The following is a 26,196-nucleotide window of genomic DNA, read 5'->3' as shown; positions in this document are numbered from 1 at the left end:
TATCTTTTCACGGGTCCAGATTTGCGGATCCACTAAAGTGCGAGACCCGCTTTGCTGGCGGAAAGTGGAAATCGCGGATAGGTGCGGACCATGGCGTTGAACCTCCCAGGGCCCAGGGCTCCACGCCCACGCCTTATATAAGGACCGCTGAGGCGACCCGATGGGAGGTTCTGCTGAGAAGCGGCGCGAGGTGAAGATGGGGATCCGCAGGCTCGAGAAGCTGGTGAGTTCGCGTTGGAGCTGAGCAGTTCCGAGGGCTGAAGCGTGCAGAGAGCATCGGAGCCGCGCTCGACACAGCGCGGGAAGGGGCTCTGCGAGCATTGCAGTGCCCAGATTCGGGGGTGCGCGCCCGCGGGCGCGGGAAGGGGGGGATCGCAGGCCAGCGCGGGAAGGACGGGATCCCGCCCGCCCGGCCGGAGCCGCCCTCGGGGCTGTAACGTCCGCGGGACGCGGTTGGGGTCGGGACCGCTGGAGGCAGGAAAACGTGGGGGGGGAAATCAGCCATGATTTGAAAAAAGCAGCAGGGTCTCGATGGGCCGAATGGTCTTGCGCTGCTCTTGGGGCGGGGCAGCCCCGTTGTGGGCCGCGATCGGCCTTCCATTCCCCCCGCCCCAGGTCCTGTGGGGGTGGGGGAGAGAGCGGCGCTGGAACCGATCTGAAGCCTTGGTAATAGGTTCCCTTAATTCTGAGGAGGGAGCAGGTGGAATGAGAATCGGTGTAAAATCGGGCGGTAACGGTTTAATTTTTGCCCCCCCCCCCTCCGGTGTGTTTTTTTTGGGGGGGGGGGAGGGCGCGGGAAACAAAATGTCTCCCCGGGACTGAGCGGATCCGCCATCTCGGCCTCCCTCAGTAAATGGCCGATCTCGCAGAACGTGGCCACTTGGCCTGGAGGGCGGACCTGCCGCCTCCGCGGTGAATGCCCCAGAGCGTTTTTAAGTTAGTTTTTTCTCCCCTCTCTCTCTCTCTGAATCTATTGTAATATGGGGAAAACGCTTAGTGTCGTACAGCTTAGAAAAGCGTTCCCTCGGCCCACCACTCCTTACTGACCCTTGTGCTCATTTACACTAATCATATTTGCTTACCTTGGGGCCATAACTTTCTATGCCTCGCCCAGTAACTATTTAAAAGTCTCTTGCACCCAGTAAAATCCCACACAGTGATGCAACTGTGATTGGGTTATCAGCTTTATTATCAGGGATTGGATCCGAAAGCTGCTGATCTTTCTCCAACCTGGTGATTGCTGCATTTTTTATTAACCGTATTCTGTAACTGAAAGTCATCCCAAATATTGATTGTCAGAAATAAAACTTCTCACACATGAGTCTCTTTAAAACTGATGACACGACAAGCTTTATTTACAAGTCTGCAGAGTTGGACTCAACTGGTTTCTCACCAGTTAAGCCCCGATACATACAGTGCATTGATTTTTATACCCTTATTGTTTGCCCTTCCCCTTCTTATTAATACTGTTTTAATTGGTTAGTATTGCAAAAACATTCTAAGTATAACTGCATTATTAATTATCACGTTCGTTACGTACGCTGTGAACTCTACATTCACTAAATTCTGTTTCTCACACTTCTTATCAATCCTTTGTCTCCTGCATGTCTCTCACTATGACCATGAAAAGATAGGTTTAAAAAAAACATATTCAACAGATCCTTCTGTCCTTGACTGCTAGTAAACTCTCTGTCCGTTCTGGCTTCCCTGTTTATGATTAATCATCACATTTTAACTTAAGTCTTTTTAACCTAAATTCTCTATATAACATTGATGTATTTATTTTGATTAGTGCACAAAGACTAAAAGTGAGGTCGTTCACTTTCTGTTCAGAAAACAGTGGACTTGATAGAGCAAAGATTCGTAACCAATGTTTCAGGCTTGACCCTGTCATTAAGGTGGGGGAAAATGTTGGCAGGCATCCGAACAAAATGGTGGGGGGCGGGAAGAAGGTTGGTCTCAAAGGCAGGAGGTAATAGATGGATGAAGGAGTGTTCAGCACTGAGCAGGGGAGGAGTAATGGGTCTGAATAGAGAGGAAAGGGATGGAGAGCTAAGAGAAAGAAGGCCAGGGGAGAGGAAGGGAGAATGGAGAGTGTGTTAGCAGAAACCAGAGATAATGATGTTAATGCCATCTGGTTGGAGAATGCCCAGGCAGAAAATCAAATGTTGTTCCTCCAATTTACAAGTGGTCTTGCTGGGATAGTATATGAGACCATGGATATACATGTGACTGGGAGTGAGATGCAGAGTTGAGGGGGTGTGAGTTTCCAGGCTCCTTGATGGCAGCAGTGATAAGAGCATGGCCTGGGTGGTGAGGGTCTTTGATGGTAGAGGATGCATTCTAAGACACTGTTTCTTAAAGATGTCCTTAATGGAGTGAAGACTAATGCCCATGATGCAGGCTGAGTTCACAGCCCTCTCTAGCATTTTCCTGTCCTGTGCATTGGTTGGCACCACCCTAGCAGATTATTATGCAATCAGAATCATGAGTAGATGGGGCAGCATCCTTCCATTTAAGTAAAATTGCACCTCTTGCCAAAAGAGAGGCAAAGGAGATAGCATGACTCTGAACTGGAGACTAGAATCATTTCTCTCCCATTGTACCAAAGAGAGCCACCAAAGGATTTGGCACCAAATCTATATTAAATATAGTAGACTAGGTCTGGAAATCCTCTCTTCAGTATTTTTCTAGACTAGGAAAAGTCCAGAACATATGAATTAGTGATGCTTCTCTGCTCTTACACCTGTAACAGCAGGGACTCATATTTGAGTAAAAGCAAGACAATTTCATTTTAGACACATGCCCTATGTACTACCTTAAAATGTAATAAACAATGATGGATCCATAATGAAGGGTATTAACCCAATCCACAACCAATATAGTCAAATTTAAATCCTATTCCCAAGCATTTTTAATTTTAACTAGTGAAGTCTGTTTTAAACATAATTTCTCATAAGTAATAGATATTAAACCTTTACGTGAGAGTATTAAACTAAAAGAAACTCCTACAAAATTTGTTCAGACTCTCTTGGAAAATCAGAAAACTGATTCAAGAAAATGCCAGATTTGCAAATTTTTTTAATTGAGATTTGGGCAGGTTAAATTTAGCAGAATGCAGTTCAAAATATCCATCAATGAACAAATCCATGAAATTTTGAATACCTACTCTATACCATTTCTGAAAATAGCATCATGCAAAGAAGGTTGAAAAGGGTGATTAGATCAATAAGGGTTGAAAGAGAAATTATGAAATTAAAAATGTTTTTTTTTTAATTGTGTTCAAATTCTCACAATGTTTAACAATGGGATTATCTATTAACTTAGTTGAAAGTGGAAGTGAAGGGCTGAGAACTGCTGAATTGGAAAAAAGGGAATTCGGCTCCATTGATAGCTATAATAGGCGGTCAGAATGATTCTGGGGGATGGGGGGACATTGTATATTGACTGCCCGATGATCTAAAATTAGGAGAGCCACACAATCTTTCTTGGATCTCTGTTTAAAAACTTTAAGGTGAGGATGCTTACCCTTGTGTAAGACAATATAGCCAAATCAAGTAAGGCAAAATGATTTAGGAATGAAAATTGGAACAGATTGAAATTATATTTTAAAAAAATGAGTAAAGTAATCATTTTAATGGAATTTGTATGGCCAAAATTATAAGGGGAACATGAGGGGAATTTTCTTTATGCAAAGGGTGGTGGGGATGTGGAATGAGCTTCCGACAGACGTGGTCGAGGTGGGATCATTGGTTACATTTAAGGAAAGACTGGATAGTTACATGGATAGGAGAGGGCTGGAGGTGTATGGACTGGGTGCTGGTCAGTGGGACTAGGAGGGTGGAGATTTGTTACGGCATGGACTAGTAGGGCCGAACTGGCCTGTTCTGTGCTGCAAGTGGTTATATGGTTAACTAAGGTTGTAGAGATAGGTGACCATTGAGTAAAGGGATGCTTCACTTGTTTAAACATGGCCAAGTGAAATCTCCGTAAGATGCTTATGACTGTGATACCAAGATGAGGAAACCTTCATGCATAAGATACAGAAGAGTTCAATGACGTTCACTTGTATGCAAATTCAATTTGTATCCTAAAATGACTAATTTGTGAAAATAATGACATCATATTGGGAAAGGGAGGCAACAGAATCCAAAATGAAAAGTGAGAGATCCTCTGCATAAAGGGAAACCTTTCTGCCGTATTCCCAAAATGTCTTTGCACTCTCCTAATGCAATTGGTAATGGTTCAATCACCAGATCAAATAAGGGACTTAATGGGCATCCTTGATAAGTGCCTTGTTGTAGATTGAAAGGCTGAAATTGTTGTAAACTAGAATTGTGGCAGATGGATGTGAATACAATAATTTAACCCATCTAATAAAATAAGAACCAAAATTGAATTTTTCAAGAATTGTTAACGGATAGGAGTCACGTGATGGAGTAGTGGCTGGTAGGGTAAAACCAGCCCTCTCCAGAAAAAAGTCAACAAAAGACAAAGTTCAACAAATATAAAATATAAGAAATAGAAGATAAAGTTGCAGAGAAGAGAAAGAAGATGGCACCCAAGAAGGAAAAAGTAAAAACGGGGGGGGGGGGGAAGAAGAAAAGCCACTGGAAAAGAAAGAAGGCCTTACCTGCATGAAGGAACAGGGACGTCCGTTCTCCGAGGTTGGAGCCAGTCCTGCAGAGTCGCAACCCCCTGACCGCTGGACTGCAAAAATGACTCTCTGAGCCAAACAAAAGTGCGCAATTGCGCATGCACGAGGAGTCGCACATGAGCAGTGAGCAATCAAAGGTAAAAGAAAACATCAACGGGAGGGGGGCTCAGCCGAGGAGCGGGCAACCACGGCGTGACCAGCTGAGGGACGCCCAACACCAGGGCTCTCAGCCGGAAGGTGAGGATGGCAACTGGAGAGGGAGTGAGGTACCAGACAAGAAAGAAAGTCGACGGGGTGAACGGCAAGAGGAGCAGCAGCAGGAGGCCTGTCAGATGAGCAGCCCAGAAGGGGAAGACCAACAGCAAGAAGAGGCCCGATAAAAATGAAACAAGAAACTCAAAAGACACACAGATGCAAAGAAGAGAACAAGAAGACACAAACACAGGTACAGACACAGAAGAAGAGGAAGAAGAAGACCAAGATCTTCACAGAGAAATAGAAGGAAATCAGATGGATAGAATATAGATAAAGCTCATTTTCAAGAACAAATGAGAGCATTAAAAGAATGGTTGTCGTTAGAATTTAGTGCAATTAAAAGGAAAATGAAAGGAACAGAAAATAAAATGCAAAGATTAGAACTAGTCATGACAGAAATGGGGAAAAGAGTAGAAAATGTGGAAGAATGAGAAATGGCTGTATAAATGGAAGTAAATGACGAGAGGAAAATTGGAAGAGACAAAAAAATTAGAGACACAAAAGTTATCTCAGAAAATTGATATGTTGGAAAATTATAGTAGGGGAAATAACCTAAAAATAGTGGGCCTGAAGGAAGGTGAAGAAGGCACAGACATGAAGGAATTTATAAAAGGATGGATCCCGAAGGTCCTGGGAATGATAGAAATAGAAAGGGCACTCAGAGCAATAGCTCTGAAACCGCAGACACATCAAAAACCATGATCCATCTTAGTAAAATTTTTGAGATACACGACAAGAGAAAATTACTGGAGCGGGCAAGGAATAAAATTAGAGAAGATGATAAACCATTGGAATACAAGGGTCAAAAATATTTTTTTACCCAGACATGTTTTGAATTCTTAAAGAAGAGAAAGGAGTTTAACACGGCAAAATCGGTCCTATGGGGAAAGATGGTTATAAATTCATGTTAAGACATCCAGCTGTGCTTAAAATATTTATACTCAGGGAGCAAAACAGACTATTCTCAGATCTGGGGGAAGCACAAGAATTCGCAGAATGCTTGCAGGACAGAAGGAAAGATGATGTAATAAGAATGAAAAAAGGTGATAAAGTAAATAAAGATGTAAAAAACAATGTATATGTAAAGAAGTAGAGGGAAAAGAGAAGGGAAGGAAGTAAGGGGAGAAAAGGGGAGATCTTTTTTATGTGTAAAACAAAAATAAAGTGTTTTCTGGGGGGGGGTGGAATAACCATCACTGCGAAATCAGTTGATGCTTGCAAACGATATTGCAATCCAAATGGAAAGAAGAGTTGTGGTTCCCCGGCAAGGGATAAGGGGCAACTCCGAGAGGGAGGGGGCATTTGGGGTTAAGGTAAAATTGAGTGTGGGAATTGTTGGAGTATTTTATGTTTTAAATGTGTTGTCAATCATTGAGTTTAAAAAGGGAAAACTGAGATTAAAAGGGGGGTGGAGGTGGCGAGGAAGCAGAAAAGAGGTGTAAACAAGATGTAAGATGGCCACGTTGAACTATATGACTATAAACATTAATGGAATACATAACCAAATTAAAAGGAAGAGGCTATTAAATTTACTGAAAAATGAAAAAAATAGACGTAGCATTTGTGGAGGAAACGCATCTAACTGAAGTGGAACATAAATTAAAGAGAGACTGGTAGGACACATAGCGGCAGTAGCATATAATTCAAAAGCTAGAGGTGTAACCATATTAATTAATAAAAATGTACCAATCAAAATAGAGAAGGAAATAATAGATCCAGCAGATATCATTATGTAATGATAGTGTCAGATATATTCAGAATTTTGGAATTTGCTCATTATATATGCACCTAATGAAGAGGATCAAAAGTTTATGCAGGATATTTTTTTGAGATTGTAGATACACAAGGAAATGTATTGATAGGAGGAGATTTTAACCTTAATTTGGATCCAATGTTGGATAAAACTGGACAAAAGACGAGCAAAAAGAGTAAAGTAGCCAAATTTATGGTAAAATCAATGCAGGAAATGAAACTTATGGATGTATGGAGGAGGCAACACCCAAGAGAGAAGGAATATTCATATTATTCGAGTAGGCATAAAACATACTCAAGGGTTAGTATGTTTTTGTTGTTAACCCATATTCAAGGGAAAGTTAGGAAAACTGAGTATAAAGCTAGATTACTATCTGGTCATTCCCTGTTATTAGCAATAGAACTGGAGGACATCCCACCAAGAACATATAGATGGAGGTTAAACGCCATGCTACTTAAAAGACAGGAATTTAGAGAGTTTATTGAATGCCAAGTTAAAACATTTTTTAAAATAAACACTGAATCAGTGAAAGACAAATTTATATTATGGGACGCAATGAAAGCCTTCATTAGAGGGCAGATCATGAGTTATCTAACTAAGATGAAAAAGGACTACAATCGGGAAATAGAGCAGTTGGAAAGGGAGATAGTAAGTACAGAAAAGGAACTAGTAAAAAGGGATGATATAACAAAAAAGAGAGAATGGCGGACAAAAAAATAAAATACGAAACATTACAAATGTACAAGGTGGAGAAGAACATAATGAAAATAAAGCAAAAGTATTATGAGCTGGGAGAAAAAAAACACATAAAATAATTAGTGTGGCAACTTAAAACAGAACAAGCTAAAAGAAATGTATTGGCATCAAGGAAAAAGGACAAACAAATTACATATAATCCAATGAAGATTAATGCGAACTTTGAGGAATTTTATGAACAATTCTACCAAACTGAGAACAAGGGGAAAGATTATAAAAAGAAGAGTTTTGAACTGCTGAAATTGCAAGAGGAATAAAACAAACTCATAAAACCATTTGAAATAGAGCAAGTACAGGATATATTAAAAAGCTGCCAAACATTAAAACACCAGGAGAGGATGGATTCCTAATCGAATTTTATAAAACATTTAGAGTTATTAATTCCTCCTCTCCTGGAAGTAATGAACCAGATAGAAGAAACCCAAAACTTGCCAGATTCATGTAAGACAGCAATAATTACAATAATACCAAAGATGGGGAAGGATCCATTAACACCAGCATCATATAGACCAATATCTCTACTTAACTCAGATTATAAGATAATAGTGAAATTATTAGCAAATAGATTAGATAATTGTGTACCAAAAATAGTAAAACAAGATCAAACTGGATTTATTAAGAAAAGACGAACAGCGGATAATGTCTGTAAACTTATTAATCTAATTCATGCAGTTCAAGGAAATAAGAACCCAACAGTGGCTGTTGCTTTAGACACAGAAAAAGCCTTCGACAGTAGAATGGAACTATTTAAAGTATTACAGAGGTTCAGTCTACCAGAAAAATATATTAATTGATAAAAGCATTGTATAATGGACCATTGGCGAAGGTAACAGTAAATGGCTATGTATCGAATCACTTTAAATTAAGTAGGTCAACTAGACATTGTTCTTCTTAGCAATAGAACCATTGGCAGAACTGATAACAGAAAATAAAATAAAAGGGATAAAAAATAAAGGAGGAGGAGTATAAGATAGAACTAGATAAAACAGGGGAGAAGGTACCAGAACATATACTTTATAAGTGGGATGAAAAGCTGGTGCAATATAAAAGCTCACCAGTATTGCATCATTTACTTAATATATGGAAGAAGATCCACTTAGAAAGGAAAAAACAAATTACCAAATACCAAAATTATTATTGATGCAAAATCAGCTAATCCCTTTTACAATAGATAACCTTTCCTTTAGAGAATTGGAGAGAAAAGGAATTAAAAGAATAGAAAATTGTTTTTTGGGAAATAATTTAACATTTGAACAAATGAAGTACAAATATGGAATAACTCATGATACAATGTTTGCATACCATCAATTGAAAGCCTACTTAAAGGATAAATTGGGAAATAGACTGAGATTACCAGAAGGAAGCATCTTTGAATATGTGATTACAGACACAATGATAATTTAAAGATTTATAACAAACATGAACATTAAGCTGCAAGGTAAGGAAAATTATGAAATAAGCTATAAATCTAAACAAAAGTGGGAAAAGGATTTAAACATAAAGATAAAAAATGAAGAATGGGAAAAGTTGTGTTGGAACTATGAAGAATACAATAAACACAAGGTTACGCATGATACAGTATAATTGTTGCAGAGGTTATATATCACGCCTCAAAAGTTAAAAGAATGGGATCCAACGTTATCGGATAGAAGTTTTCACTGTAAGAAGGTAATGGGAACAACAGTACATGCAATTTGGGTATGTACGTAACTGAAAATGTTTTGGGAAGATCTAAATCAGATATTAAATAAAATCACAAAAAAATCCAGAGATCTTTCTTCTAAGTAACATAAGTAAGGAATTAGGCCTCAAATTGGATGAAGCGCAAAAAAGATGTATTATGATAGCCTTAGAAGTAGCAAAAAAATGTATAATGTCAACTTGGAAAATGGAAGAGAGCCTGAGAATGCTGCAATGGTACATGGAAATGAATTGGAAAAAATAACATATAATTTAAAAAATAGTCACATTATTTGAACAAATTTGGGAACCATACATGGACCTCCACCCCCTAAAGTGATAAGAAGACAAAACTACTTGATTCAGTGTATAAAAGTAGATGACACATTTTTCATGTTTATTTTTCATTGTGTGAAGACATTATTTTATGGTTTTATTGTATATGTTGAATATTTATTGGTTTTGGAGGGGGGTGAGAAGAGGGGAAGGAGGGTAGGGGGTGAAAAAAGGGAGAAAATACCACTGTATATTTAATCAGAAATGTTTGTATATATTTGGGTTGATATGGTTCAGTGTGAAAAATAACAATTTTTTTATTTATAATTTTTTAACAGATATGACCATTCTAATTGATAAAAAGCTTTTTCTGCATCCACTGATAGAATGCACTCAGGAATTTTCCTGGAGTACAAATAAACTATTTGTTAGGCAACATATACTAAAATAGGAATATTAATTTTTAATAAACTCTGATCTTCAGAAATAACTGATGGTAGAATGTTTTCCATCCTATTCGATAAGATTTTAGTGTCAACATTCAGTAAAGAAATTGGTCTGCAGAAGGAACATTCAATTGTCTTTACCTTCACAATTAAAGATATGCAAGCCTCACGAAATGAATCTGGAAGTTCAATCTGCAGACACCACACTCAAGTAGGGTGTGAGCAATCGTGAAAATAATTTGAAAAATTTCACAGGGAATCCATCAGGTCTAGAGGCCTTTCCAGATTGTAATGAAGAAATTGTGTGCTTCTAAATAAACAATTAATGGACCACTACAACCCTATCAGACTTGACTGATCCTTTATAGAACCACAGAAAATTTCTAACTGGAAATCACGTGGCCAATATTGGTTGAAAATGTGTAACTCATGCTTCCCACTAATAGCAAGTCCCTGCTCTACACATAAGTAAATACTTGAATGTGATTTGGTTTCTACCCCCAAGGCAGAGACTTTAACTACTCTCTCATCTTCTGCCTTTGCTTTTCATTGATGCTGCATGATCTGCAGAGCTTCACCATCACCAATCTTTCCTTCCCACTGCCAACCAGATGGCCAGTTATCAGTCTAATCAGTGGGCTCAGGTTTCACAAGGCAGACACTCATCTGGAGTTTCTTTGGCTTGGCTTCGCGGACAAAGATTTATGGAGGGGGTAAAAGTCCACGTCAGCTGCAGGCTCGTTTGTGGCTGACCAGTCCGATGTGGGACAGGCAGACACGGTTGCAGCGGCTGCAGGGGAAAATTGGTTGGTTGGGGTTGGGTGTTGGGTTTTTCCTCCATTGCCTTTTGTCAGTGAGGTGGGCTCTGCGGTCTTCTTCAAAGGAGGTTGCTGCCCGCCAAACTGTGAGGCGCCAAGATGCACGGTTTAAGGCGATATCAGCCCACTGGCGGTGGTCAATGTGGCAGGCACCAAGAGATTTCTTTAGGCAGTCCTTGTAACTTTTCTGTGGTGCACCTCTGTCACGGTGGCCAGTGGAGAGCTCGCCATATAACACGATCTTGGGAAGGCGATGATCCTCCATTCTGGAGACGTGACCCACCCAGCGCAGCTGGATCTTCAGCAGCGTGGACTCGATGCTGTCGACCTCTGCCATCTCGAGTACTTCAACGTTAGGGATGAAAGCGCTCCAATGGATGTTGAGGATGGAGCGGAGACAACGCTGGTGGAAGCGTTCTAGGAGCCGTAGGTGATGCCGGTAGAGGACCCATGATTCGGAGCCGAACAGGAGTGTGGGTATGACAACGGCTCTGTATACGCTTATCTTTGTGAGGTTTTTCAGTTGGTTGTTTTTCCATACTCTTTTGTGTAGTCTTCCAAAGGCGCTATTTGCCTTGGCGAGTCTGTTGTCTATCTCATTGTCGATCCTTGCATCTGATGAAATGGTGCAGCCGAGATAGGTAAACTGGTTGACCGTTTTGAGTTTTGTGTGCCCGATGGAGATGTGGGGGGGCTGGTAGTCATGGTGGGGAGCCCGGATGGCAGTCTCTTCAATCTGAGGCGCCTGCAAGCTCACACCAAGACACAAGAGAAACTTGTCCGTGAACTACTCTTTGCAGACGGTGCCGCTTTAGTTGCCCATTCAGAGCCAGCTCTTCAGCGCTTGACGTCCTGCTTTGCGGAAACTGCCAAAATGTTTGGCCTGGAAGTCAGCCTGAAGAAAACTGAGGTCCTCCATCAGCCAGCTCCCCATGACTACCAGCCCCCCCACATCTCCATCTGGAGTACCAATGCTGCTTTTTCTCCCATGCTCCTTTATCTCTCTGTTTATCATCTGATCATACATGTATAACTTGACCAAACAGCATTTCTCCAGACCACAGTTCATACACAAATTCACTATACATAGTACATAAAGATCAGATAGATAACACTGGACAACCATTTTTTCCAAATAGTTTGCTTCCTGAAAAAAAAATTGGGGATTATGAAAGACAACTTCAAGCTGAACACACGGTAATTTTAGATTTGCTATATCACGCAAGTTGGAGAACAACAAACTTTTGTTGCATTTAACATTAAGTGTATACTTGCCACAAATGTAGCAGAATGTATCTCTGCTGTTGTGACATTAATGAGAGGTTTCTGCTGCATTGAAAACATTGTTGGAGAAGATCAAACAATGTCATTTCTGTAGCAAAGGCAAAAGGCAAAATTTTCATTTCAATCAGTGTCCACAGAATTTTTTTGAATTTTTTGCTGTATTAAATTATCTTGGAAACAATGCTATTGTTAAGTACACTCACTCACTATATTTCCTGAAGAATGTGTATCACATGTTCAATGTAATACACAGCATCCATATATGTGAGCTACTTTATAGACTCTGCATCTATCCTGACAAAGCATGCCCAGGCCTAAGACAACATTTGTACAGCTTGCTTTGTGGGCAATAAACTAGTAGACTTAAAATATGATAGGAAATCACAAAATCGGTTTAAAAAAAAATATTAAAAGTACGTGATAGGAAAATTTTAAGGTGATTTTCATGATCAGCTGCCCAAAATCCATAAAAATACACCCAACCGTGCTCAGGAAGAAAAATCTTTGTTGTCCAATGTAATTTATTTTTAAATATTGTTCTTGCACAACTATAATTTGTTGCAATTTTGCACCTGTAATGCTCAATACTGCTGCTCCAAAATAGCAAATTATTAACGTGTTCATGATAATAAACCTGATTCTGGCAATGCAGATCTGAAGAGTTTGCTGTAGGCTGTAATCAAGGGCATTTTCTTCAAAGATAGCATCCTATCTAATTAGATCTTTGATCTATTCTTTGCAATAGATGCAGCCTGATAGATCTTTAATACTAATTCACTGGCACTCGGCGTTTGAGCCTGAGATGGCCTTCACGGCTCAGAACAATCTACACATGCCACGATTGTTCAATAATAAACTGAAGATGGCTGTACTTTATTTAAGTCGTGGGCTGTCAGATAATGGAACAGTTTCTTTTGCTTTGTGATGGTGTTTAGAAATTTAAATTCAATTTAGAAATGTAGCACTTTCAGCCCACGAGCTTGTGCTGCTCCAACTAACCTACAACCCCAGTGTATTTTGAACAGTGGGAGAAAACCTAGGCAGAAATGGAGAGAAAGTAAACACTCCTAACACAGTGTGGGATTCAAATCCCAGATGCTGACACTAGCAGCGTTGTGTTAATCATACTGCCCTAACATTTGAACTTGTAGTTAATTCCTGGGGTCTTTGCAATTAAATCGTCTGCCCTATAGATGCTTGGGTGGTCAGTCACATGGCTCTGTGCATTGAATAGTAAATGTAGCTTCTCTTGTTGAATCTGCCACCTTTTGAATCCATTTGGAATTCAATTGCAAATATTAAGGATTTTTCACATTGGAAACCTGCTAAATTGGCATGTGAATGACCTGTTTTGAAATACCAGTGGGGCCATTCACACTGGACCAAGAAAAACCAGTTCTGTGTGCCTTTTCACATTACCAATCCAGTATCAAGGAGCTATCCAGCAGTGATGTCCTGAGTGATGCTATTACGTATTCACAGGCAGTGAATGCTTTATTCTATAAGATTACCCACACTTCACTCCAGTTTCTCTCTGGTTGGGTGGGGGGGGAATGTGGATGTTATGAGTGAGAAAATAGATTCAAGGGTCTCAAAAGCAAGGACTCTAAATGCAGTTTTGTTGTAAATGATTTTATTCCAAAAGATGGGCATGAGAAAATGGTAATGGGATAACACACAGGTGCACAATATATAGTGACCGTGGGAAAGTGGTAGGAATAAAACGTGTTCAAGCATGGGAAAGTCACACTGGCAATGAAACATATGCACAATTTATAGATGAATGTGAGAAAATGGCATTGGCAATGAAACATGTAAAAGTCTAGTTATCATATTCAGTTTGTAAAGGTTGCCTTGGCTGTTACCTGGAGATCTGACTCTCCGCTGAGCACCACACTTTGGACCATGGAGATGGACAATCTGATGGGAGTGCAGGGGTGGTATGGCATGCACGTTGAAGTGTGGCAACCATACCTGTGTGATTTTTGGAATGTGGGTAGGATTGCACCCAACCCCTCCATCCCCCAAATTTCTTTCTTTGGGGGGAAAAAAAATTAGTGGATGGTAAGTTCACGCCAGACCTGGAATGTCAAGATAGAAAAAAAATTACTAGACGCTGTATTGACTCTTGTTTTTTGGTGTACTTTAGGTTGCTCGGGTTATCATCTTGGCTTTGTTACCTTTGGAATATTTCTGTGATCCAATTGTAACCATTGTTATTTTGTGTTTTATTCTCTTTTGTAATTATTATGTGTTTGTTGATGTATTAATTTGGGGTGGGAAAGGGGTGAAGGGTGGGAATGGATAAAAGACTATTATGCTCTGTAAAAGGAGACGAATCTTCTTTGTGATTTTAAAATGCATGAGTCTTGTGAAATCAAAAATAAAATATTCAAAAAAAAAGTGCATAAAAATGGTATCTTGCTAGAATTAATTGAGGATTTTTTTTTAACTCCATACCACAGATGTTCAATTTGATGAACAGCAAGAATAAAAAGATAGTGGAGTGTTCAGTAGCTGACACCTTGTCTACCAAATTTAATGATAATTTTTTTGTTAATTTAGTGGTTCTTGGTTAGACAAAAGATCAGCCTTAAACATTGGCTTGTGTTTTGTGCCACTTTTTTATTGTACTTGAGAGAATTCCAACATCTTTTGGACTTTGTGCTTTTGTATAAATTTTAGATTGTTTGTTCAAGTTACAAAACAGTGTGATAATTTGACTTATCAATGCTTTTTATTGTTACTATAACCATAATCTTGCAGCATAAAAAGTGATCCTGTGGGCTTAAAAAAAAAGGTATAATATGGATACCTCATAACTGGGTGGATAAAATAAAACAAAATGACAATTTCATATTTATAATGGCCAAGGAGACTTTTAATGAGAATAGTACAATGTATTTTGTAGAGTGACTATCACTGAATTCATACTGTGATGCTTTTCAGGAAGATTTTGAAATGGTGCTGAAGGAGTCAGGAAGCAAACTAGTCATTATCGACTTCTCTGCAACATGGTGTGGGCCTTGTAAAATTATCAGTTCATTATACCTTGTAAGTATTCATAAAATTTTGTTTCCAAAAAACCTTAAAATTGTTAAGAGGGCTCCTGCACAAAGAGCTTTGTTTTGCATTCAACAGTTGGTAGATTTTTTTAAAGCCATGTATAAAGAGCCATGGAGATGTTGGATCATGTCATCTCACTGAATGACTAAGCATCAAAAAACTTGATGGCTTACTTCAGTTCTGAATTTTTTTTTTTTTTTTGTTGCTCCTCTTTCCCAGGTTGAATGTGGAATAAAGGTAATATGGGTTCAGGCTATTCCAGGGTAAATGTAAGATTTAACAAATGTTTGAACTTTATACAAAGGTCGATTTGAAATGAGTAAAGGTTGGATAAAAATTTATTGATTCTAGAGTTGATTGAGAGTGACACGGTTGGTATAGTGGTTAGTGCAATGCCTCTACAGTGCCAGCGATTGAGACTGGACCAGGGGTTGAAACCAACACTGTCTGTAAGGAGTTTGTACATTCTCCTTGTGTCTGTGGGCTTTCTCTGGGGGTTCTGGTTTCCTCCTACCTTTTAAAACTTACTGGGGGGTATTGGTTAATGGGGTGTAAACTGGGCTCAAAGGGCTAAATTGGCCTGTGACATTGCTGTATGTCTAAATTTTTTAAATTAAATTTAAGTGAACTGGGGTGGATGAAGGAAGAAATGTGTTTGACTTGATCTGCATATTCTGAGCAAGATGGTGATGCCCATGCTCAGCAGCCCAGGCCATGTGGATTGTGGAGGTGCAGCAGGCTGTCACAGGGTAGTAAAGCAGGAGAGCACCCACCCTTACTTCACCCACAGAGAAGCTTGGGAAGAACCCTATAGGGGAAGGGCCCACAGAACCAGACCAGCATGTGGCATGGTGATTGAAGGACTCTCACTAGTGGCTGTTGGCACTTTTCAGGGAACCAGTTATCAGAACCAGGATTTGAGAGTGCTATTGGTTAGCAGGGCTCCCAAAGGGCCATGGGCACTGACAGCTATTTAATCGCATTATGGTTCAGAACTGGGAGCCAAAGAGGGTGACTTATTGCAGCTATGGAAGGGTTGGGAGCATGAGCGGCATTGGCATCAGATGGTGGCTGGATCCATGGACAGTGTCTCTGAAGGGGCCATCTTTTGTTTCTCTTTCTCATCTCACTAGTGGCACTGCACTAATGGTGTCTCTCTGGGTGCCTTTACAGGGCAAACAAAGGAAAACTCCTTTTGCATGGTAATAAAGGAATCTTGTGATTATTCATCTGAGAGACCAGTTTAATTCCTGGATATAAACAGTACACTTATTATTCAATCTGTTTCTAAGGTTGGTCTTAATATTGAGAATTCTCTCTTCCAGTGAATTTTCAAGTACATGAGCTCTTTCATATTACAGTGCTGTGGTCTTTTTAAATATTCCCATGGACTTCTCCTTCATATAGGTTTTCTTGATTTGTTTTATGCAAAGGGACATTGAGTGGCTTTGAGCTAGTTGCAAGTGAATTTAAAAACTAAACTACAGTTGGATTCCTCTCAGGGGTGTTTGCTTTCCATTTCTGAATTTTTTTTATCTCATTATATGTATGATTGCAAATTAATCTAATTATATTTGGTCTATTTGTGTTGAATTTGGCCGAAAATGACGAGTACAGGGCCTTGATCCCACGATGTTGTGCCAACCTACTTAAACCAAGCCTTGCCTACATCATACCTATAAACCCTCTTATTTTCCTTGCATCCATCTGCCTGTTGAAGAGTATTTTAAATGTCCCTGTTGAAGAAGTCTCCACCACCTCTGGCAATACAATCCAATTCAATTGGTTCTGAGGCTTTTTTCCCCAAATATTGGATCAACTTTTCAATGATTTGTTAGGTTGTTGCATATGGCTTCCATGGAATTCAGTCAAGGAAATATTTTTATCAAAGATCTTTGCAGCCCTTCTATCCAGTAAGTGCTGATAATCCATCTGAGTAAATTTGACACATGTCCATGCCTATGTAGCAGGTTTTCTGGTTTTGCATGTTATTTCTAATATCCCAACATGCTTTTTTTTTCCAATGTTATAACAAATTTCCAGCAAACTGAGAAAGTGTAGAGAACAAGGAACTTGAGGCCCTGGGGAACAGGAAGGAAATAAGTAAATGCCACCTGGTGAACCAGGAACAAAACCATTGGCATTTGTGAATAGTTGGAGAGTGAATTTTTGTAGCTTTACTTTGTTGAACAGGAAAAGGTGGTGTTCAGCAGATCCTGTTTTCTATCCTTTGTATTTAAATAGATTTCCCCTTCAAGTTACTTTTCTGTTTGCATCATTTACTCCATGCAGCAAACTAAATGGCACAAGAATAGGCTCTTCGCCCCACTGGCTGCACCAAGCACAATGCCAACTTAAACATTCTTCCATCAGCACATGATCCATACCCCTCCATTCACTGCATTTTGATGTGTATTGAACAGCCTCTAAATGCTACTTTTAAATTGCTTCAACCCACCACACTGTAAAGAAAGACTTACCTTGCACATATCTTTTAAATCATCTCCCTTTCAACTTCAAAGCATGTTCTCTGGTTCTTAACATTTTTACCTGGGAGGGAAGAAATGGTTCTCTCTCATGATTTTATAAAATGTTCTACTATTTCTCCAAATCCCTTCAAAATGCTTCTCCAATTTCTGGATGTGATTTGATCTAAAGGTAGGTAAGTGGAGTCCAGATCTTGCCTATAAGCTACTATTGGCACAAGGGACTAAAGTAACCTCTTACTATGGATATGTTTCTCATTAGTTACTTGTGGCAAAACACTTTCTTCCCCCAAAAAAACCTCTTTACTCAAAATTTTTCCTTCAGATTCTCTCATTTGAGGTTGGTGATACCTCTTGCTGAAAAAATGCCAGTTTTAATCTTTCATTCCCAATGCTACTCTGATTAACTTCCAGTGTTCCCATATCAGAATTCTGTACTGTATATGCTAAATGTATTTGTTTGATATATTAGAAATTCTGAACAAAGGCCATAATTTAACCTCTAGTCTGTCTTTCAAAACTAACCTGTTTACAGAGTGAGATTGAAGAATAACTAATTTCATGTTCTAATTATGGAGGGCAGAGTATTCCTTGTAGTTTAGGCAAAACTAGAATGGGAGGGGAATGAGTTGGGTTACCACTGCAAAAGGATTTTTAGAGCTGGCAAAAGCATTACTCCAAATTTTCCTTGGAATTTTTGGGGTATATTACTGGAAGTCCATCATACATGTTGAAACCACTTTAAGGATATGATTTTCCTGTTCTGTTTTTTTAAATACATTTTGTTTAAAATAAATAGATAATTTGGAGTTTGACATATTGCTTTTCAAATTGATATAAATGTTAATAATTTATTAGTTTTTGCTGTAGGCACTTTTAGAAAATCCCTACTGCAAAAGGTGTAAATGTGCTTAAAATCTTATGGAGGTGGATATTTGGATCAGAAAAGTTGAACTAATGTACAAGTTAGCAAATGTGTATTCTAAAGGTACTCTCCATAGTAAGTGTTCAATAATAGATAACACAAGCAAAAAGAAATTTTGTCTTTCAACCATTTTTGCTTTTAATTTTTCTGTCCCAGTCAAGGAGGAGGAGAGAACAGTTGTTTCCACATTAACCCCTCCCTTCATGCATTGTACATAATTGAAAATATTTTATTTTTACAGAACCTGGCAGAATCCAATCCAAATGTGGTTTTCTGTGAAGTAGATGTGGATGATGCATCTGTAAGTCACAGTTCACTAGACTGAATATTTTAATTGTATGTATTACAATGAAAAAATTTATTCCCAAATTTTGGGGCCTGATATGGAAGTCTACATAACACCAGTTCCTTTGTTCAGATTTGCTGGCAAACTGCCTTGATCCCAAATGACCATCTCAGCCTTGATTTAAAAGGTTTGCCTATGCTCCCATATTCTAGTCTACAAAAAATTTGCTCTTTTATAGTTTTAATTTTGCTTTGTAAAATCTGAATTAGCATGCCTCAGAACTTCTCCATTGATGCCGATCCTGTTAGAGTTTTAAGATGATGCTTAAATTTAAGCTGCATGTATCAAGCTCTGGAGATGCAAGACACTATTGATGCTGATAACTAAAGGGAATTTAAAATGGTGGAAAAACTTCGTCAAGCAGCATCTGTGAAGCTAAAGGAATGATGAATGTTTTGCATCAAGGTCCTGCATCAGGACTGAGCGTAGAGGGAAGATGCGCACTATATAGAAGCAAGAGGAAGAAGTGAGGCCTGGCTGCAAGTAATTAGTGGAACCAGATGAAAGGGAGGTGAATGTTGAGCAGAAGGGAGGGAATGATACAAAAAGACAAGCAATTAATGGCAGATGGATTCAAATTGGGAACGATGAGGAGCTTCTGTAATGAGGGGGTACAGGAAGGGAAAAGGTGAGCAAGAGGAGAGAGAGACCATGGGAGGATTGCTGGGATTAGAACATTGGGTGTGGGTTACCTGAAACTGAGGAAAATTGCAAAATAAGAGGTGCTGTTAAAGTTTGTGTTTGGCCTTACTCTGGCAGTGGACAAGACAAATAACTTGCAACTAGAAGCTCAAGATGGCTACTGCAGAAACCGTGCAGATGTTAGGCAAATTTTGTCAACTCCACCCTTTTTCCCACCAGTGTAAAGGAGGCCATGTTGTGAGCATAAAAAGTAACAGAGTAAGTTAGAGGTGTACATGCCTCGCCTGGAAGGATTGCTTGATCTCTCTATGGTGGTGAGGGAGCAGGTGTAAGGACAAATGCTCCACCATGGTTGCAGAGAAAATTACCGTGGATGGATGGGAAGGAATGTGTGGACTAAAGAGAGTGATCCCTATGCATAGTAGGAAGGGTTGGGTGCATAATCCCAATGGAATTGGTAGAAATTGCAAAGGATGATGGGCTAGGTGTGAAGTGTGAACTGAGGACCAGGGATATCTGTTCTGTCTGAATGGAGGGTGAGAGCAGTCATGGAGGAAATGCATCATTTACGAAAGGGTCAGTCTGATTTCCAGAAGGAGCAGAATATTTCCCGAGCCCAAGAGTGAAAAATATCCTCTTGAACAAATGTGGAGACTGAAAAACATCACTTGTGTACCTCTCTGCCTGGATCTCTTGATGAACCTTCTTCATCTGGTTCCATCTGCATATTATTTCCTGCCCCTCCCCTTCCTTGGATTCTACCATCAGCCCTTGTCTCACCCCTCCCTATCCCTTCTGCACTATTGGCTATCTTTGCTCTGCCCTCGGTCCTGGACTATCCCTATTATCTGCAGGTTCTGTTGCTGAGTTCTTCCAGCAATTTATTTTTGTTGTATTGACCTCTGTATTAAATTGCAGTTTGTTGCTTTCAGGAAATCGCAGAGTACTGCAAGGTAAATTGTATGCCAACATTCCAGTTCTACAAGAATGGAGAGAAGGTAATGGAGTTTTGGGGAGGGGTTAGATAGTTGTCATAATGGTGTCTGTTTGAAACTTGTGCGCTACAATGTGAATCTCGATAAAAGACCATCTATGATGAGAGAACAAGTTCGAAGGGTTCAAAGTATCAATCCTGAACATGTGTTAGTGCTGAACCGTAAACTTCATTTGCATGCAGAGTGAATACGCAAAAGGATGTGCACACCCAGTAGGAATGCACAAACTATTCACATCAGATCCAAGTTGATTAATCATGATTACAACACACCAGTTAGCAAAGAAATGCAAATGAACTACTCTCTACAACAAATGTGACACTAGTCTCTCCTGGGTGTATGGCACAAATGGGGCCCTACTCTACTGGCAAACACTTGACAAATAGTCTGTAGCATTGCCCACAACTTGCAACCTGGAGTGCAACTCATTGGTGGCTTCAAGGGCAAAAGGTAGTGAACTTGCCTATGTGCTGGGTTTTTAATCCTGCAGCTGGCTTGGGGGGGATGGCCCATGTGACCTGGGAGGGGAGTGGGAACCAATTGGAAGATGTCTATCTGTGGGTGGGTCTGACTTTGATTGACATGGGGAAATGACTTTTGACCTGCCTGGATGGTGCAAACTCGTGGAAAATGTTGTTCTGACCAGCTTTCTGTCTGACCTGTTAGATCAGCCTCTGGGTTTCAGCAACTTCTGCTCATTTGCTGCCCAAAGATTGCTGAACCTGTGCATCTCCAGTGATGTTTTCTCTGTAACAGAAATGGGGAACAACCCAGTAGCCAACTAGGTCTTCTGTTGTCTATTTTCCTGGGTTCCTTTTTCCTTCCTTTGTGTCTAGCTGCCCCATAACTTCATATAAATTTGCATGAAAGAGCCCTTTGGTTTGTCTTCATGCCTGTTTGGATGATCTGGTGGGGAAGGTTCCAAAGTTGTTCTCCCTTACCACCCTCACCCCGGTCATTGATCACTCCCAAGTTTCCATAAGCTTGCCCTGGGTTTGCCTTTAATCTCCACAAGCTGAGGCAGGTTTTTGGTCCAGATGCTCAAGGTGTCTCACTGACTCTGATTTTTATCAAGACTCCATCCAAATGGTGAGGGTTCTGCAGAAAGCCAGTGAAGGAAAAATTGAGAGCTTCATTAGTGTAAACTGTAAAAGTCTGTTAAATTGAAAATGCTCGTACAAGTATTTGCCCTTGAATGGGCCTGGGACGGGGTAGTGTTGAACTTATAAAAATGTTGACTGGTTTTTTCTTCTCCCCCCCCCCCCTGGTTTAGTTGTTCTCATTTTCTGGAGCAAATGGCAAAACTTTGGAAGCTAAAGTGAAAGAGCTGCAGTGATCACTCATCCTATGAAATAATTCGTCTACAGTGTGAAAATGTTTCGGAGTTTCCAAGGGTTCAAGATTGACCTAGCTTGTGCAAGACATTATTGTAAAGTTTGCTAACCTTCCTAGATTGTTGCTTCAGAATATAGATAAGCTAATGCAACAAAAAAAAATGCACATATAAAGATAAAATAGCAGCCCAAACCAGAGTTCTGGAAGAACGATAGCAGTGAAGATGCAAGCTGTATGCCATGAGTTGCGCACGTCATTAGATTGGAACTATGTACAATTTGTTTTGATCGGGAGTGCAACATTTTTCTTCATGTGCTGAGATGCCCAATTAATAGGAACGATGAGCTTATTAGAAGCATCCAGGCTCTTGTAAACCGATCAATTAACTGGACCATTTGAAGAAAATTTACATTCTGATTTTTTTTTTGCCATCCATGGAACCAAATTTAGGATGTGGATTACCACCCCTACTATATTAAACATGTACATGTGCAAAGAGAGACCCATTTATCTCAAGCAGATATGATTATTTTTTTGGAATTGCCTTGTTGCCCAACAATGTTATAGATCATCAATCCAATTTTGAAGAGTCCACAGTCTTGCAAATAATAGTTGATCTTTTGTGCCATTTCACCCTCTATTCAACCAGTTATTTATGTAAAAGTTCCTTGAAGGATAGCAGTAATAAATCAATGATAGTAGAATTAATTGCTAGTTAAACAATCTTCGTCTGCAACAATTTGGATTTGTTGTATTAACTATTTGGGTTCTACTTTCTGATAACTTCAAAAGTCAGCACAGCATTTATCTTTGCAAGAACCAACTCCAGAACAAACTAATATTTAATATAGATTTGATGTCCTGATAGGCAAAGCCTGTAAATTGATCCATTGCCTCCTGAAAAGTTCCAGTGGTTTGATGTGGTCATTGTAGACATGATCAGTACCTGCAACAAATGATAAATTGATTTTTAAATGTTGTTTCCTGCCTCCTACTCTGGGTAGTTTTGAATGTATAGATGATGTATTAAAGAATGAAAACTCAATACATTAAAATATGTTAAAGAATTGAATGAAGTTTTTAGCAATTTAAGATCCTGTTATGTGTTCAAATAGAAATGTCACAACCACTTTCACTAAGCCTGTATCTTCTGAGTGTACCCATCTTATTGGTAAGTGTATTTTAAGACCCTCTTGTTAAATTTGCCTATTGCATATGTGTTTTATTAAACAAAAACATAATTCTTCATTGTTGAATGTTTATTGTTGTCTCCAACTGTTCCAATTGTAGCCTTGCACCTGTGAATGCTTCACATGGTGATGTTGTGTGGTATTTTTTTTTTTTAAAAAGAGCTCTACATATACCTTAGTGTAGCTATTTTCTCTCTCCTGCTAGCCCTTGAGCTCATTCTTTCCCATCCCATCATTGGGGACCCTTGATAACAGTTCCCCTCCACCAGCACCCTGTTCAGACTTGCAGAACTAGTAATTGCCCACAACAATTTTTCAATCCTCCATCATAGCAAAGGTGCAGCTGGAGATGCTCCCACAGCTGAGCCCGCCTTTGTAGGCTATGTGGCACATGATGCAAATGTACATATAATATGCACAACTGCATTGGTGCTATGTCCATGATGAGCTTGTCAATTTTATCCACTTTGCTGCCAGTGACCACCTGTCTTCAAATTCACTTGGTCCCTCTCCATCTGCTTTCACCTTTCTTGATTAGTTTCCATTGTGGGAGTCAATTCACTGTAATATTACAAACCCATTGCCTTCCACAGTTACTGCATTTCCCACCCAGTCTCCTGTAGGATGCTATTCCCTTCTTTCAGTTCCTCTGTCACTGCTTCACCTATTCTCGTGACAAGGCTTTCCATTCCAAAACCTCTTGAGGTTCAGTAAATGTTTACCCTCCATTATTATCAATGCAGCTTTCACCCACATCTCTTCTTTCTTCTCTTTCTTTCCCCCCCCCACCCCAATGTAACAGGGGAAGGGTTCTCCTTGTACTACCTCACTAGCTTCTGCATCTGACTTGCTATTCTCTGCAATTTCAGTCAACTCCAATGGATCTCTCAACTTTTGTCAACTCCCTTGTCCACTCATCCTTCCCCATTAATCACCCCACCCACAGGCACTTTTTACTGCATACCATGTGCTACATCTCCCTCGTTACCAAATAATCCTTCAAGTTGGGCAACACTTCAGCTGTGAATCCAAAGGTGTCATTTAAAGCATCTGACACTCCCAGTGAAACCTCCTCCACATTGGAAAGACTGGGCACAGATTGGCAATTGCTTCAGGAACACCTTCACTCTTTACCATGTGCCAGGATTTCCTATGGTGAGCCATTTTAATTCCACTTCCCTTTCCCATATTGTCTCGCTAGCTGACTGTATGGTCAAGTTGAGGCCATGTGCAAGTTACAATACCTTGTATTCCATCTTGGTAGTCTCCAATCAGAAGGCATTAGCATTGACTAATTTCTGGTAGCTTCCTTTCCGCCACCCCTGATTTTTCTCACCACCTTGCTTTTCCTGATCCCTATGGCTCTTTTAATCCTTCCCACCTGCTTGATCTGCATATCTTTCAGCTTCCCATCTTTCCTTTCCCCTCCACTCTATCTTCATCTACCTGTGTTCTCTTTACAAGCCCAGCTTAATTCTCTGTTAGTGCTTTCCACATTCTTGCCAGCCACTTCTCTTCTACTCTTTCACCTCTTTCTTTTATCAAGGCTCTTGTCTTTCTCAACAGATGAGGATTTTTGACCTTAAATGCTGATTTTTATTGCTTTCCATGGATGCTTCCTGACCCACTGAGTTCCTATAGCACTTTGCAAGTTGATCCTTCTGCTTTTAATGTGATGCTACCAGCCAACACATCTTCCCATCTCTGCAATGTCAAAGAGCTAGTTTGGTGCTGTCTGCACCAAAAACCACTCCCCGTGCCTTTCCTTAGAAGATGCAACACCAGCCTGTTAAATCCCTTCCTACTGCACAGAGACTCCTTCTAGGAAAGATAACTATTTGTTGCTATCCAATTTAGTGTTCTGCATTTGTGCTCACGATGTAGTTGTCTCTGCAATGGGGAAAACCTACCTGCTTCACAGACCAAAACGTGTAACAAAGTACTTTCTTATACCTGTAACATTTCAAGGAAATGTTGAAAAGAGTAAAATTTAGCCAAGTAAGCTCAATGTACTACCTTAAATTGTATAAGCAAATGCTGGGCACACAAAGATGAATTTTCCAATTTTGTGAGTACGGTGTGGCAACCCACTTACCAGCAAGCGAACTGGCTCCTGAAATGGCAGATGTGCTCAGGGAAACACAGAAACTTGACCTGCATCTGAGCTGATATCACTCATAATGTTGCTTTCTGTCTGTGTGACACTGGAGGTGACAGTCTTGCACTAGACTCTACAGTGTATACATCAACTTCCTTGTATATACATCAACTCAACGTGTACACAGATGTCTAGTTGCTCAGTATAGAATACTTTGCTACAACAGTTCCATCACACACATAAATAACAGTTTTCTCAATGTGTAAGAAGGCTGGGGCTTATTTTTTCCATAAATATACATATCAGAATTTTCCATTTTTTTAAATATATAATTTTCTTAACAAAAACAAAACATATCTTTCCCTCCCATCCCAGTCATGGCTTATAATTAGGTTTAAAAAAGAAAATCTTCATTGGGTAGATAGGTCACTTATATTTTTATAATGGCACCTTTTTAGATTTGGCCCTCTATATAAACTAAATATGGTTGCCATATTTTTATAAATACATCATTTATTTTTTAGATTGTGATTTTCTTTTTCTCTATAGGAGTACAACTATTCGTCTCTGTCCTCCATCGTACTACCTGTAGAAGGGAGTTGGATTTCCAAGTAATTGCAACACTTTGCCACTACTAAAGCTATTTTAACAAATAAAATTGGAATTTAGTTAGTTTATTACTTATTACAATAAAATTTCCCAAAAGATAAAAGTTCCAGGTCATTCACGAAGGCCACCCCTGTTATCCTTGTTAGTATTTCAGTAATATCCTGCCAGAAAGGTCTCACCCTTTCACACAACCATGTAGTATGCAAGAATATTCATATTTCTATCCTACACTTAAAACACATTACTGATATTTCAGATTTTGATGTATGCAACTTCTGTGCTTTGAGATATAATTGGTGTAGGAAATTATATTGCACTAATCTTACATTTATAATTGATGTCATACTATCCAAACACCAATCAGATCAGCATCTTTCCATTACTGTGAATCCTAGATCTGACTCCCATCTCTTGATCTCTGTAAACCTGGCTTTTCACTTTAATTTTGGAGAGCAAAGTACATCCAAGATAAAAATTTAGGTATATTTCCCCAGCTAAATTATTTGTTCCATCCCACTAACTTTAGGTGGGGCCAAGTTTGGTCCCCATCTTTCTCTTAAGAAAGATCTTAACTGGAGA

The 26,196-nt window shown here is 39.6% G+C and overlaps 1 protein-coding gene across 2 annotated transcripts; it reads left to right on the top strand.

Moving 5' to 3' along the window:
- LOC138756391 (thioredoxin-like) lies at positions 1-22,968 on the top strand. 2 transcript variants are annotated; one of them, XM_069922894.1, is made up of 5 exons: positions 1-223; positions 14,875-14,979; positions 18,644-18,703; positions 20,323-20,388; positions 21,659-22,968. In XM_069922894.1, the coding sequence occupies exons 1-5, from the start codon at positions 161-163 to the stop codon at positions 21,719-21,721; spliced, it is 357 nt and encodes a 118-aa protein (XP_069778995.1). In that variant the 5' UTR covers positions 1-160; the 3' UTR covers positions 21,722-22,968. The 2 variants fall into 2 exon arrangements, with proteins under 2 accessions (XP_069778995.1, XP_069778993.1); XM_069922892.1 differs by lacking the exon at positions 1-223 and adding an exon at positions 359-666.
- The last annotated feature ends 3,228 nt before the right edge of the window (positions 22,969-26,196 follow it).

The sequence above is a fragment of the Narcine bancroftii genome, chromosome 1, assembly GCF_036971445.1.
Source record: "Narcine bancroftii isolate sNarBan1 chromosome 1, sNarBan1.hap1, whole genome shotgun sequence".
NCBI classification, from domain to species: domain Eukaryota; kingdom Metazoa; phylum Chordata; class Chondrichthyes; order Torpediniformes; family Narcinidae; genus Narcine; species Narcine bancroftii.
This window is presented reverse-complemented; position numbering and strand designations above follow the sequence as displayed.